The sequence below is a fragment of the Protomyctophum bolini genome (genome assembly GCF_963924005.1).
Source record: "Protomyctophum bolini genome assembly, chromosome: 17".
Classification (NCBI taxonomy): domain Eukaryota; kingdom Metazoa; phylum Chordata; class Actinopteri; order Myctophiformes; family Myctophidae; genus Protomyctophum; species Protomyctophum bolini.
This window is the reverse complement of record NC_137878.1, coordinates 8858644-8873589: the sequence shown is the minus strand read 5'-3', so window position 1 is coordinate 8873589 and position 14946 is coordinate 8858644. Positions and strand designations below refer to the sequence as shown.

The 14946-nt window shown below is 47.1% G+C and overlaps 1 protein-coding gene across 1 annotated transcript in view; it reads right to left on the bottom strand.

The window, feature by feature from the left end:
• Positions 1 to 14946, bottom strand: part of slc25a13 (solute carrier family 25 member 13) — a gene marked incomplete at both ends in the record, with an annotated part of 99856 nt that overhangs the window by 14200 nt on the left and 70710 nt on the right. Inside the window, 2 exons of the mRNA XM_080787066.1 lie at positions 3497 to 3635; positions 11870 to 12010. Of these exons, the coding sequence (XP_080643192.1) occupies positions 3497 to 3635; positions 11870 to 12010 (280 nt within the window). The remainder of the gene's footprint in view (positions 1 to 3496; positions 3636 to 11869; positions 12011 to 14946) is intronic.

Below are 14946 nucleotides of genomic sequence, written 5' to 3'. Positions count from 1 at the left end.
TCTCTCCGATGGATTCAAAATAAATATTAATTCTCTTTTTTTTTGTTTTTTGCACTGATGTTCCAGACCATACTGACTTGGCAGGGGAAGCAAACCGGGGCCCCGTTTTCTTTATATTGGTGTTTTCTTTTGAGATAAAAAAAAAAAAACCCCAGCTGAAAATCAAATGTTTAAAAAAAACTAACTGAGCCTGCGTTCTAGATCTAGTGTTTTCATTGTGAGGCGGCGAAGAGGACTCGTAAAAACGCAAACATCAAACCCGGTGGTACGCTTTTTTGCTCCTGGTTGTATGCTGCGTGCTCACGGTTACTATACCACCAGTCTGTCTGTCTGCGCACGCACACACGCACGCACACACAAACACGCACGCACGCACGCAGGCACACACACACACACACACACACACACACACACACACGCACGCACAAGCGCGCACATACACACACACACTCCTACAGTACATGCTACTCCTACATGCTACTCCTACTCCTATACATTTCACGCACATATGTACATACACGGCCATGTGTGTGTGTGCATGCACAGTATATTAGGACTGGAAAGTCTCCCTCTCTCTCTCTCTCGCTCTCTCTCTCGGGCCGGTTGGCGGGCGTCCCGAGGCGCTCCCCTTGCCTATACAGGCAGCTCCAAAACCCCAGGCCCCAATCACCGAGCAGCGCTCTAATTAGCAGCTACCGCCGTGGAGCCTGTGGTCAGGAGGAGCCCGCCTGGCTTCCTGGCCCTGTTCTCTTCTGTTCTGTTCTGCCTCCATACTTCTACCGTACAACTACAGTATAGCTGCTCTCTCTCTCTCTCTGGGCTCTGCTGCTGGACCATTACCATCTGTAATGACACTTTGTTTTGGTTTTTTGGGGTTGTTGTAACATTGTTTTGTTCAAAAGGCCATTCCATGGCTTTATTCGGACAGGACTGCAGCGAAGACATGCGGGAAATTGTGTGACTGTTTGTGTGTGTGTCACAGTGTGTGTGTGTGTGTGTGTAAGGGTAAGGGTGAGTGTGACATTCAACTAAGGTCGCATTCTCACCTCTGCTTCGGTAGACTCGCTGGAGCTTTTCAGTTTTCAGTTTCAAATTTTTGTCCTCTTTCTTATATCATTTTACAATTTGGCCAATGTTTGACCAGTTTGTATATAGTCGGTTGATTACTTTTGATGCAGTCTTTTTTTTCCTTTTTCTTTTTCTTAATACATTAATTTATTGTCACTTCACTGACATCAGGTGTGGCCCCCAAAAAATCATGAGGGGGGAGACCCCGACCCACAGGTTGAGAACCCCTGATCTATGGTGTTCAAATCATGAGGGGAGAGACCCCGACCCACAGGTTGAGAACCCCTGATCTATGGTGTTCAAATCATGAGGGGAGAGACCCCGACCCACAGGTTGAGAACCCCTGATCTATGGTGTTAAAATTATACTTTGAGTAATAGTTTGGACCTAAAGTGAGGGCAACGTGAATGCATTGTGTCGGGGACTTACTCTGTGTGTGTGTGTGTGTGTGTGCGTGTGTGTGCGCGCGCGCGTAATAACGGATCGCTACAACCTTACCAACTTGTTTTGTACAGTAGCAGCTAGCCTACCAAAGCCTACTTACTGTACACACATAAATAAACCTGGTGGGTTTAATAGGAGTAGCCTACTGACTACACAAACAACCGTGTACCACTTTTATCTGACTCCAGATCAGCAGAGGATTCCCCCGGTCAAGGTCTGTGTATACTGCGAGCGTCATTGTGCAACCCAATCGCCTCCATTCTCTCGCTGTTATATTCTGTACACTGCATTGTTCTTGTGTGTGTGTGTGTGTGTGTAACCTTCAGCATAATTTGATACATGGTCATCTGGACATATTGCAATAAAGGCTTCTATCTCTTATTCTCTTCATTGGACTACGTGACGTCTGACATCTTTACGCGTCGTCGCTGCGTAATAATGCCTTCTCCTTCCCCATCGTGTGCCAAATACCAACTTCTCCATTAGCTTTTGAAAAATAGCAGATCTACAAGCTCATAGCGCGCCACCGAGTGGCGCGCTACGAGCTTGTAGGTCTGCTATTTTTGAAAAACCGACTGACATAGAAACATAGCTTTGTCAGTCACTGACGCTCCAGTCACTGGCTCACACTAAAGGTTCCCAATGTAAACAGCCTTTTTGCCCCCAATAACCCACTTACAGCTTAAACTAAAGATCTGTTCTCCCATAACATACTGTATACAGTCAAATTTGCTGTTCTGTTGGTCCGTTTTGTTTTTTGTTTATTGCTTTGAAAATATTATGGACGATCTCGACAAACACTACAAATGAGGGTATAACCTCAATGTCTTTACGAGAATAAAGGTTCCAATGAATGAGGTCTGCGGTGTTCAGTAAATCTCTATAAATTCTATTTAATGCAGTCAAAGGCACCTATACTTTAATAATAATAATAATAATAAGGGTAATTATCATTCATACATTGGAGGTGAAGCGGCGAACGGTCGACGCCAGCGTCCTCACTTCCCACATTCACACACCAATGGTGGCGAGCTCACACCGACCGACTCATTGGAGGCAGTGTGGGGTTCAGTGTCTTGCCCAAGGACACTTAAGCCCAACACACATGCACCGTCTGTGAAGCGGGTGCGCAGCACAGGCGTTGCCACGCGGGAACGCCTGGAAAATAGAAACAGTGGCGTATCGGAGCGTCAGGCGAGGGCGCGAACACGCGTCGGACGCCGCCGGTGTGGGATATTAAGGTTCATTGAAAATAACGGAGGCGGTTGTTTTGACGCGCGGCGTTCACAGACGGTGTGTGTGTGTTTTGGACTTTAGACATGTGGACAGGAGGAGGAGCCGGGATTCGAACCGCCGACCCAGGGATCATCGGACGACCTGCTCTACCTCCTGAGCCACAGCCACGGCCCGAGGCTTAAGGTACTTTAAGCCCTATATAGTATCTTTAATGCCGAGCACCAGTAGACGGACCATTATGGCAACAACAACATCAGGGAAGCAGTTGTTAAAGGTAAGCTCCTGCCCTGTCCTGTGTTGTTGTGGCCACATAGTGCTGGTCTGCTCGGTCATATAGTTCTCCGTTTGTGAAAGGCTGTGTTCACAAGGTTCAAGAGGTTTATTCTTCACTTGCTCATACGTACAAGTATGTCTGCGCGATGAAATGTTGCTGTGGCAGACTTAACCAGACTGTATAAGACTGTATAAGACTTAACCCGACTGTATAAGACTTAACCAGACTGTAAAAGCCAAGCAGTGCCGGTTCTAGGCCTTTTGAGGCCCCAAGCAACATATTTATCTGAGGCCCCCCCCTCCTGCTTTGCCACGCCGGGGGGGGTCATGTGTACCATACCTAGAGAACAGGAGAAAATCCAGCAGAGCCGGACGCCAAGTCAAATTATCACAATGCACACTTGTTACTCATTTCGTAATAAATATTGGTGAATCTATTGGTGAGTAGTCTGTCTGACTGAACAGCACTGTTTACCTGCTATCGCTCCGGCCAACAGCATCTTGGCCGGCCCGATCCGGCCGTCCTCGTCGCTGAAGTAGGCCTTGAGGTGGGCGTAGCAGGGGAAGTAGATGGCCGAGAAGGGGATGTCCCGCAGGAAGCACGCTTTGGCACCCTGGAGGAGACGACGAGAAAGCAAAACGAAAGGATTTTACTAGGTTCAAGGTTACGAGGGGGAACGAACGGAGAGACCTGGAGTTGAACCCATTCTGAGCCGAGATCAGATTCTAAAAAAATGTCTTCTACGTCCTGACAGTTTTCTGAAAAAAGCTACGTTTCGTTCTTCGAGTTTTCAAAAATAGCAGACCCACAAGCTCGAGCTATGAGCTTGTAGATCTGCTATTTTTCAATAGCTAAAGCATAACGTAATGCTAACACCAAAAAGGGTTAAGTTGAAGGTGAAGTTGAGACGGTGATGATTTCGTCGGACTATAATACCATGACCAAAAAATGTCCGTCGACTACTTTTTCACTAACTAAATGGAGACTAAATTAAAACGAAGCTATGACGACTAAAACTGAGACTAAATATATTGACAATTTCGTCAACAAATAAAAACTAGACTGAAAATGTTAGGAAGGGACTATAGTGGACAAGAGATCCAGCATAAGTCGTTTTACACTTGGTTGCATGCTGAAAATAGCCGATCTACGTACAAGCTCACAACGCGTCGCAGACGGCATCAAGGCCCGCCAAAATACAAATCTTGTGATGTTTAGTCGACTAAAACTAGACTAACACTGAGACTAAAAATGTGACTGAAACAACTATTCAAGAAGAGACTATGACTAAATCTAAAATCTAAATGTGCCGTCAACATCAACACCGAGTTGAGAGAACGTGCACGCTAGGGAAAGGGAGAGAGAATGAGAGAGAAAGAGGGAAAAGAAGCTGGCAGATGATGGGAAGAGGGTGCAAGACAACATGGAATATGGAATATATATATATATGAAACATAGGCTCAAATTGCACCTTCTTAAACTAAAGACATAAACTAAACTACAACACAATTGTGTTGTATATATGGAACATAACCTACAGTGAAGCTGACGCTGTTCACAAAATGTTGACCTAACTTTGCTACTAGGGGGAAAACATGCACATGTACATATGATAAAAAAATTTGCTCTTTCTTGCACTCTGTGTTTTTGGCCGTTTCGAATGTCATACGCTAGTTATGCTGCTGCACTGTCTGAAGGAAGCCAAACACAAGTAAGTTATTCTTATGTAGACGTAACAATAAAGTACAACCGTGACGATAAAGGAATATAATAAATGACGACTAGTGACAAAGAGAACAAGTGGAGTTGGAGGACAGGGTGGATTCAAGCCCCCCGAGCGCTGGGCCCGGTTCTCCAATGATGGATCCATTTTTATCCAGCCGTAATGTGAAATATAGGCCCTCTCACAGGGCAAGAAGAATCGCTTATTAAATGATCATCGTCTTCACATGACTCTACTTGAAAGTTCCACGGGACTGGAGCGCATTTTCTTTTTTTTTTGTTTCATTAATTTGGCAATTATCAGGGTTCCACAATAGGCGGCCCGCGGAGCGCCCCCTTGTGGCCCCTGGAAGAATTTAAAAAAGGGGTCCCAGATATAAATGGCATTACATGGGGGTCAGTATAGCCTATGCATGTCAAACTGGGCATCCTTTTCAAATGGGGGTCTTGCCCTGAAAATTAATTTTCTAGGGCAAGACCTCGACCTCGTGCGCGCGGACTCGCCCCCCCCCCCAGCCTGGTACGCAAGTTAAAAATATGTCCCTTGAGGAAAATCTATCGGGGAACCCTTTTCTAATGTAATGCCTGGGCGCTATACTCTCTCTGCCAACCCGGGGAGAGCAACGGACTGACCTCATGCTTCCTTGCAATGCATGAGGAGTCCAAAGCTGCTTCTTTTCACCCGAGCGGACAGAGTTTCCCCGGTTGCGCATAGTTATTCCAACCAGTGAGGGCATACCTATACCTATAGGAGACACAGGGAGAACATGCAAAGTCCACACAGAAAGGCCCCTTTTGTCAACCAGGGTATATGGGCACTGATGACGTGGAGGAGAGGACACACTCAGAACCTTCTAGCTGTGAGGCTGACAGCGCTATACCGACTGCGGCGCGCCACGTACCGTGGCCCCCTTGGGAGCGGCATTCTCCCACACGGTGTCTATTGACTGACATACCTATACTACAGTACCACTGCAGGTCAGCAGAGCCCTCTGGCAATGTCGGGCCCACCTGCTCAGCCCTCACCATGCAGCGTATGAGGGCTGACAAGAGACAAGAGCGCGGTTTTAAGAGGGAGGAGGAGGAGGATGAGGAGGAGGAGGGCGGGGTGGGCGATGCACGTGTAAAACAGAGGAGACAGACAGGCTGACTGAAAATAAAATAAGTGGAGTGGAGCGGGGTGGAGTTATGGGGGGGGGGAGTGGGGTAGTAGGGTATACTATAGAAGATGGCTTCTTGTGTCTGCCACTGTAAACAAAGCCACATCATCAAGGCTATTGGGTTTCCTTCTGGATCTCCAGCCCCGTTTGGCCTGTTGCCACCCTCTGTCTCTCTCTCTCTCTCGATACAGCGACTACTGTACAGTCAACCTCTCTCTCTCTCTCTCTCTCTCTCTCTCTCTCGATACAGCGACTACTGTACAGTCAACCTCTCTCTCTCTCTCTCTCTCTCTCGATACAGCGACTACTGTACAGTCAACAGAAGGCAGGATCTCCCCGTTTTTTGGACAGGCTTCATTTAACTCCTGGGGGATAATCCCTTGGTTCCTCCTCTCTCTCTCTCTCTCTCTCTCTCTCTCTCTCTCTCTCTCTCTGTGTCTCTGTCTCTCTCTGACACATACACACACACACACACACACACACACACACACACACACACACACACACACACACACGATTGGCAGAAGCCCAGGCTATCTCTTTTCCTTCTCTTTTTCCTCTAGCACGTCTGTCTGTCTGTCTGTCCGTCCGTCCCTCCCTCCCTAGTGCTGCCCGGCAGGGGCCAGAGTGGCTGCTGAAAGCCACGAGATGGCTATCGTAGGCGGGACGGACAAGACAGACAGACAGACAGACAGACGGGCTGGCCCGCCCGCCCGCCCGCCCTGCCCGCAGACCCCCCCGGGCCTTGGAGGAGACCGTGACACAGCACTACTGGGACGCCGGCCGTGTTTTGGGGGACATCCGATGGGAAACAACGATGAATTTAATCAGACAACGATTTGAGAGTTAGTAGTGGTGCTGTGTGGGAAAGAGAGGCGTGTGTGTGTGTACATGCGCGTGCGAGAGAGAGAGAGAGAGAGAGGGAAAGTAGGAGTTTTCTCATTTCTTTCTGCACATGAACGTGTGCCAAAACAAAAATGACGTTTGCCACAACGCATCTGCAAAATATAAAAAAGTGGAATGCAACAAAAACCACGCGCCAACATATGCGGCCGGCCGTACTTTCTGCATGTAACACAACTGATGCATTAACCTGACACGATAATACGTGGAAGACTTCGCCCCCCCCCCCCCCCCCCCCGCCCGTTCCCACACAGTGAAGGCTTCCCCCCCCCCCCCCCCCGGTGGTAGAATGGTGGCGCTATAGTGCGTTAGCCCCAACCACGGCAGAACGAACGGTAGCTATAGCTAGCTCCTCTAGCGGAGTGGCTGAGCGTCAGTAGGATAATTACACTGACAAAGGCTGCCTCTGTTGCCTGGGCCGGGCGCAGCTATAGCCCCTCCGGAGCCAGCCCGTCTGGGAGCTACAGCAGGCTGGAGCTCGTCTCCTCTCCTCTCCCCACCACCACCACCACCACTGCCGCTGCTGCTTTCTCAATGCACATTGTCTCGTGTCTTTGCGTAGAGATGAACGCAATGGTGTGTGTGTGTGTGTGTGTGTGTGTGTCTGTGCGTGTGACTGTGTGTGTGTGTGTGCGCACAGGACTTTGTGCAGTGATAGCAGCCGGGCCCACAGACTCATGCAGAAAGTATATAAGGCCTTTGGGCCTGGCTCGTGCATGGCTCGCACAAAGGCTCACATGGGGATGCACGCTTTGGCTTTCTGAATCCTCGCTCTTCTCTCTCTCTCTCTCCGACGTCGAGGGAGGAAGGCTATGTAGACAGATAGGCGAGCAGACATGACACGAGGCACCATATTCAGCATTCTTCAACAGCCTTGTTAACAGACCCTATACAGGTCTGCATGCGAGTATACCTGGGCTACATTGACAGGTATAGTCAGATAGCATGCAGACGCCGGTATAGGCACTCGCACACAAAGTGCACGGCCAGCACAATGGCCTTATAACGTTATAACCAACCGTACACTGACAGTCCAATATGGTAACGGCGTGTCCCAACAGTAGCTACACTGTACGTTCATTGCGTCCACTCCGCGCGCACGCACAAAGATAGGTCATAAATTAATATCTGCACGGATTAACGCTACTGTGTGGATGTCAGTTGATTCGTCATGTTCCCTTAACCCATTTTGGGGCGGGAACCCCTTTTGGGGTTAGCATTATGTTATGCTTTAGCTATTGAAAAATAGCAGATCTACAAGCTCATAGCGCGCCACCGAGTGGCGCGCTATGAGCTTGTAGGTCTTCTATTTTAGAAAAATCGAAGAACGACTGACATTTTTAGAATCTGATCTCAGGTCAGAATGGGGTTAATCAGACCAGTGTGTGTCCAGTGGAAACCTCGTATGAATCTGATCTCAGGTCAGAATGGGTTAAGGCTTCCTGATTATGATCATTTTATGAGACATTCTTTGTTTAACAGTATAAGCCGACGTGCCCAACTAGCTCCGGTTCAATAGCTGGTTTTAGTGGAGGCCACAGTGAGCCCATTCATTCCCATCGTTTGTTTGTCGCTTCTCTCTCGGTCTGCTGCTATTCGCACAACATTGGGACTATTCGTTTCCAGAGAGTTGTGTGTCTCTGTTGAACATTATAGACGTAGAACGTATGAAATGATCTAGATACATATAAAACAAAATAAAAACATTAAAAAGGAGGTTTTCAAACATGTGCCCAATAAGGCATACCGACGGGAAGGTCAAAGTAACATGCCGAAATTAGACTGAATAGATGTCAACGTCTTGTGAGCCTTGTAGATCTGCTATTTTGACATTTGTCATCATTTATTTGAGGTCCTATATTCAGCTAGTAGTGTAGATTATCCGTCTTACACAAACATTACATTCTCATTGACAATGACTTGGGAGAATTTACGTCATGATCTACGATGATAAGAGCGCCCCTCACTTCACACGCGTGCGTGATTTGTTACGGGTTGGCCGAGGTCAAATAATACAAATGCATGCGAAATGGGGACGTCAGGTTGAAATTGGGTAAAGTCATTTCAGGGTAAAGAATTTAAATTACAAAATAATTTGTAACTTCTTTTTTGCACGGCTGTATGTTGCAACAATGTGTGATTGTCTCGTGGGACACCATTTGGGAGCCACTGCTATAGTGTGTGTGTGTGTGTGTGTTTGTGTGTGCGTGCGTGCGTGCGTGCGTGCGTGCGTGCGAGCATGTGACATCCCAACTGGCAACTCTGAAGGTGCTGCCAATGATCAAAACGAAAACCATGACAATTCTGGAAATAAAACAAGAGACCGCAACTTAAACTAAAACAATGCAGCATTGCTAAAAAAAAAACTGTATCAGCCACACTGCCATGAAACTGTAAAATCCAACGCTTTACAATCTGTGGGGCCGAGAAATATCGCACGCACACTAATATGATTAAACAGTATAACGCTGTCATTTTCAGCCCCACATGCCCGTAGAAAGAGAATGCCAATTATGGCAATTAGGGTTAAATACAGCTTGGGAGCATAAATTGAGCCATTTTCTTACACTCCAACGAATAAGGACCACATGGAAATGTTGATTTGAAATGATAGCCGATGTCGGCCACGGGTATATAACTATCTATAATTCCACAATAGTCAATAAAAAATAAAAGCTCCTATGATTTAGTCACGACTGCAATTAGGAACAATGGACTGGGTTTTGAAGCTGTGTGGCACATGGTGGGAACACCAGAGAGGACCATGCCATCATGTCGTGCTTTAGCTATTGAAATAATAGCAGATCTACAAGCTCATAGCGCGCCACCGAGTGGCGCGCTACGAGCTTGTAGGTCTGCTATTTTTGAAAAATCGAGGACTATGTGCATGTTACTAGTGGGGCTGTGTGGCGCATGGTGGGAACACCAGAGAGGACTATGTGCATGTTACTAGTGGGGCTGTGTGGCACATGGTGGGAACACCAGAGAGGACTATGTGTATGTTACTAGTGGGGCTGTGTGGCACATGGTGGGAACACCAGAGAGGACTATGTGTATGTTACTAGTGGGGCTGTGTGGCACATGGTCTGAACACCAGAGGACCATGTGTATGTTACTAGTGGGGCTGTGTGGCACATGGTCTGAACACCAGAGGACCATGTGTATGTTACTAGTGGGGCTGTGTGGCACATGGTCTGAACACCAGAGGACCATGTGTATGTTACTAGTGGGGCTGTGTGGCACATGGTCTGAACACCAGAGAGGACTATGTGTATGTTACTAGTGGGGCTGTGTGGCACATGGTCTTAACACCAGAGAGGACTATGTGCATGTTACTAGTGGGGCTGTGTGGCACATGGTCTGAACACCAGAGAGGACTATGTGCATGTTACTAGTGGGGCTGTGTGGCACATGGTCTTAACACCTTTGAGGACTATGTGCATGTTACTAGTGGGGCTGTGTGGCACATGGTCTGAACACCAGAGAGGACCATGTGTATGTTACTAGTGGGGCTGTGTGGCGCATGGTCTGAACACCAGAGAGGACTATGTGTATGTTACTAGTGGGGCTGTGTGGCACATGGTCTGAACACCAGAGAGGACTATGTGTATGTTACTAGTGGGGCTGTGTGGCGCATGGTCTTAACACCAGAGAGGACTATGTGTATGTTACTAGTGGGGCTGTGTGGCACATGGTCTGAACACCAGAGAGGACTATGTGCATGTTACTAGTGGGGCTGTGTGGCGCATGGTCTGAACACCAGAGAGGACTATGTGCATGTTACTAGTGGGGCTGTGTGGCGCATGGTGGGAACACCAGAGAGGACTATGTGCATGTTACTAGTGGGGCTGTGTGGCACATGGTCTTAACACCAGAGAGGACCATGTGTATGTTACTAGTGGGGCTGTGTGGCACATGGTCTTAACACCAGAGAGGACCATGTGTATGTTACTAGTGGGGCTGTGTGGCACATGGTCTTAACACCAGAGAGGACCATGTGTATGTTACTAGTGGGGCTGTGTGGCACATGGTCTTAACACCAGAGAGGACCATGTGTATGTTACTAGTGGGGCTGTGTGGCACATGGTCTTAACACCAGAGAGGACCATGTGTATGTTACTAGTGGGGCTGTGTGGCACATGGTCTGAACACCAGAGAGGACTATGTGTATGTTACTGTGGGGCTGTGTGGCACATGGTCTGAACACCAGAGAGGACTATGTGTATGTTACTAGTGGGGCTGTGTGGCTGGTGGGAACAACAGAAAGAACAATGCATGCAGTGGGGGCAGATGCTCAAGTGAATAAAAAATAGATTTTTTATCAAGAATTGATCAATGTCACCATGGTCCACATACTGTACAATGTACTGTACAGTATATACTGTACAAAAAAAAGTCCCCCCCCCCCCCCCAAAAGGGCACGTTGCTCTAGCACCCCCTAGTGTCTATCTGTGCACGCCACTGAATGCATGTTACTGTAGAGAGTGTGGTGCATGCTGGGAACAACAGAAGGGACAATCCATGTTACTGTAGGACTGTGTGGCGCTACTGTATGCGTCGTTCGAGCCGTACAGTAGCAGTACAGTACAGTACAGTACAGTAGTACGTCGTTCGGCACCAAAATGTACTTAAAGTACTAAAAGTTAAAGTATTGCAGGATGTCTACAAGCTCTACAAGCTCGCAATGAGCAACAACAGTACAACACTTACACAATTATCTTCATGGCAAAAATGCAGGACAACAGTGGCAAATACATTAACAAAAACTAATCTAGCGAGACATGGGATCAGCCAAGCTCACAGCGCGACGCGTCGTGAACTTATAGTGTAAAATCAACGGCATCAAGGCCCGCCAAAATGCAATTTTCGTCGACAAAGAACAACTGCAGTCGACTAAAATCGACACTTAAAGCATTCCAGGTGACTAGAATACGACTAAAACAAAATTAACATTTTATTCAAACGACTATGACTAAAAAAAACTAAAACAAAATCAGCATTTGCTGCCCCAAATCAAACAGTTGGACCACCAGCCGCCGTAATCACAGACAACGAGCCTCACCTTGTAGAGTCCAAAGAAGCCCAGGTCTCTCATGACGGACATGGCGCTCACTCTGGGCCCGGTGGTGATCTGCCCCGCCACCTGCAGACGGATCTTAACGATCTCCAGAGGGTTGGTGAAGATCACCTGGGAACCGCCAGCCTGGGGGTGACAGACATCTTTTATTCGCAGAGCATATTTTAGTAATATATTCAGTAAGACGCCCTGCTGAGGGCGAGAAGCGAGCTCGCCTTTAAGCCCATTTAGGACCGAGAACCTCACCAAGATTCTACAAAATGTCTTCTAAATCATGACAGTTTTCAGAAAAACCCCACGTTTCCATTGTGTCAGTGGTTCCCCCCATCTGAAAATATGCTCCCAGAAGCAAAGATTTGAGTTAAAAACGCTCGCTCTGAAAGCGTATATATATTCAAAGAGTTGTGCCACATTTTCAAGATTTTTTCAAAAATAGCAGATCTACAAGTTATGTAGTCATTGCGACCAGGGACCACACACTAAGCCAAGGCATCATCCACAGAATAATAGGACAGCAGTGTTGATTTCGTCGACTAATATACTATGACAAAAAAATGTCCGTCGACTACCTTTTTTCACTGACAAAAACTAAATCAGCTAAGCTAGGATGACTAAAACTAAATATACTGACAATTTCATCAACGAAAAAAATCTGATGACAAGCTCATTGAGTTAATTTGGGCTTATCAAGCCTGTTATCAATCATAGCGGCCCATGATGTCATGTTGAACAGTTTCATTCATTAAATTGTATTGGTAAAAAAAGGTAATATAACTGTCTGTTTTTTTTCTGTCTGAAAAGTATGGTATTTGAAGGCCCTATAGTAAAAGATACCGGTTCCGTTCAGAATGCATTGTCTTCCTCCGTCTTTCCACAAAAGAACAGAAAATGCTCGACAGTGGGTTCGATAAGCCTGCTTACACTGCCTCCCCGTATAGCTTACCCCCCCCCCTCCTCCCCGCCCAGCGGATGTCAAACAGTGGGCTCCTTGAAGTTAAAACGGTTGAGAAAATCCCCCCACTGTGGCTGAAAGTGACATCATTTCATCAAGCAGTACACAGGGCAAAAACATGGCGGATAGGGGGAAGAGTGGGGAAGAGGGGGGGTCCAGCTGATGCAGCAGTCTGTCTATAGCTGTCAGCTGTTTGTCTGCAGGGTCTCTCTGTCTTTCTGTCCGTCTGTCTGTCTGTCTGTCCCTATAACCTCTCACTTGACTTCTCGCTTTTCAAACGTGTGTTTTCCGTGTTGAGGAGGGGAGGGTTTTAAAGCCAACATGGAGCACGTTGGGGCAGGTCCCGGTTCTTTGCCTTTCATGTTTTAACATGAACATTTTGACCTGGGAACGATTCTGCAAAATGTCTTCTATGAATCCTGACTGTTTTCTTTGAAAAAGCTATGTTTTTCTATCATGTCAGTCGTTCTCAAACACTTTCGTGTCACTTTTCACGATTCTTCAAAAATAGCAGACCCTACTGTATACAAGCTCGTATTTAGCTATTTTTCAATAGCTAAAGCATAGCATAATGCTAACACCAAAAGGTGTTTTAAGGGCTATCTGGGGTAAAGGTGTGGCGAGGGGTAAAAATGGCTCGCTCTTTCTTTTTTTGCGACGCGGTGACGACAACAAGGCTTCTCAGTGCAGCAGAGCATATAGCGGTATATAGCGCGCGCACGGTATAAAAAAGAAACATCTGGGTCTATTTTATACTGTCAAAAGTTAAATGAACACTACGTGTTTCGCTGTGTGCGTAAAAAGATGGGTTTTGTTTTGGGGGGAAACTGAGCTGTGTGTGACTGACTGACTGACTGACTGACTGACTGACTGACTGACACGGCCTCTTGTCAGACTGTCACTGTGACTCACTTGTTCGTTCCTCTAATCGTGTCTCTCATTCTCTCCCTCTGAGCATTATCTCATTCTCATCTCACTCTAAGCCCAGTCTTTTTTTGGGTTCTTCTCTATCCCAGTGACCTGGTGTCTAACGAGTCCTCCTCGGTTCTCTCCCATTCTCTTTCTTCTTTAATAATACTTCTCTCTCTCTCTCTACGGTTGCCAACGGTTACTGTGTAGTTACACACAAAAGGGGGGCCAGCCAGCCAGCCAGCCAGCCAGCAGCACACCACCGCAATTAGATCGCAATCTGTTGCCATGGCAGCCTTCACATCTTAAATAGGGCCCTGTTTGTTGTTGTTTCTTTGTAACAGGGGGGAGGGAGGGGGGGGGTGCACCGATATGAATGATGGATTGTTCCCGTTTTTTGTTTTTTGCCTCTGGCTCTTTTACGGAAAAGCTGTCAAACTCCTCCAAACTGCAACATTGGGCATTTTCAGCCAAAAGGGAGAAAGAAAAAAAAAAAGTCCCTCCATTTTAAGCGTTACCATATTATTTGACCATATAAGTGAAAGAGGAGGGGAGGGGGGAGGGGAGGGAGTGAGAGATCATAATCGTCTCATTGAAGGTGAGCATATATACAGTATATATATAAATATAAAGTGGAGGGCAGAACAGGCTCTTGGCATCCCGTTCAGACCCAAAACGAGAGGCTGGGAACAGCAGGCGGGCCGCGGCTCTCTAAAGCCCCCCTATATACAGCTCACAGCTATACCTTTACGGCTCGTTTTATGGACGCGGCCTATGGTTGATTACATGTCGAGATAACGGGACGAGAGAGCATTATAAGAGGACCTACCCCCCCCCCCCCTCCCTTTAAGTTTGGGTTGCCTTCTAATTGGGGAAAGCCTAATGAGAAGTGGAGAAAGGTTAGAGCAGCCAAGAGGCAGGTGACACACGTTAAGACAAACGAGCGGGAGGTTAAAAAGGGGGCTGACACGACCTGAAGGAGAGGGAATGATGATGGACGCCTGGGAGAAAATGACCACTATATACGTACGACTCGAGACACTCTAATTTCGGCCATAACTCTGTGCAAACGGGACCAAACGGACCCTTCCATTTGCAGACTTGTATATATAAGGGTCCATTTTGGAACCTCTTCAAAAAGGACCCCACAATTGGAGAAAGAAGGGAAATTAAAAAAAAATGAATGGAATGGCTATCGATG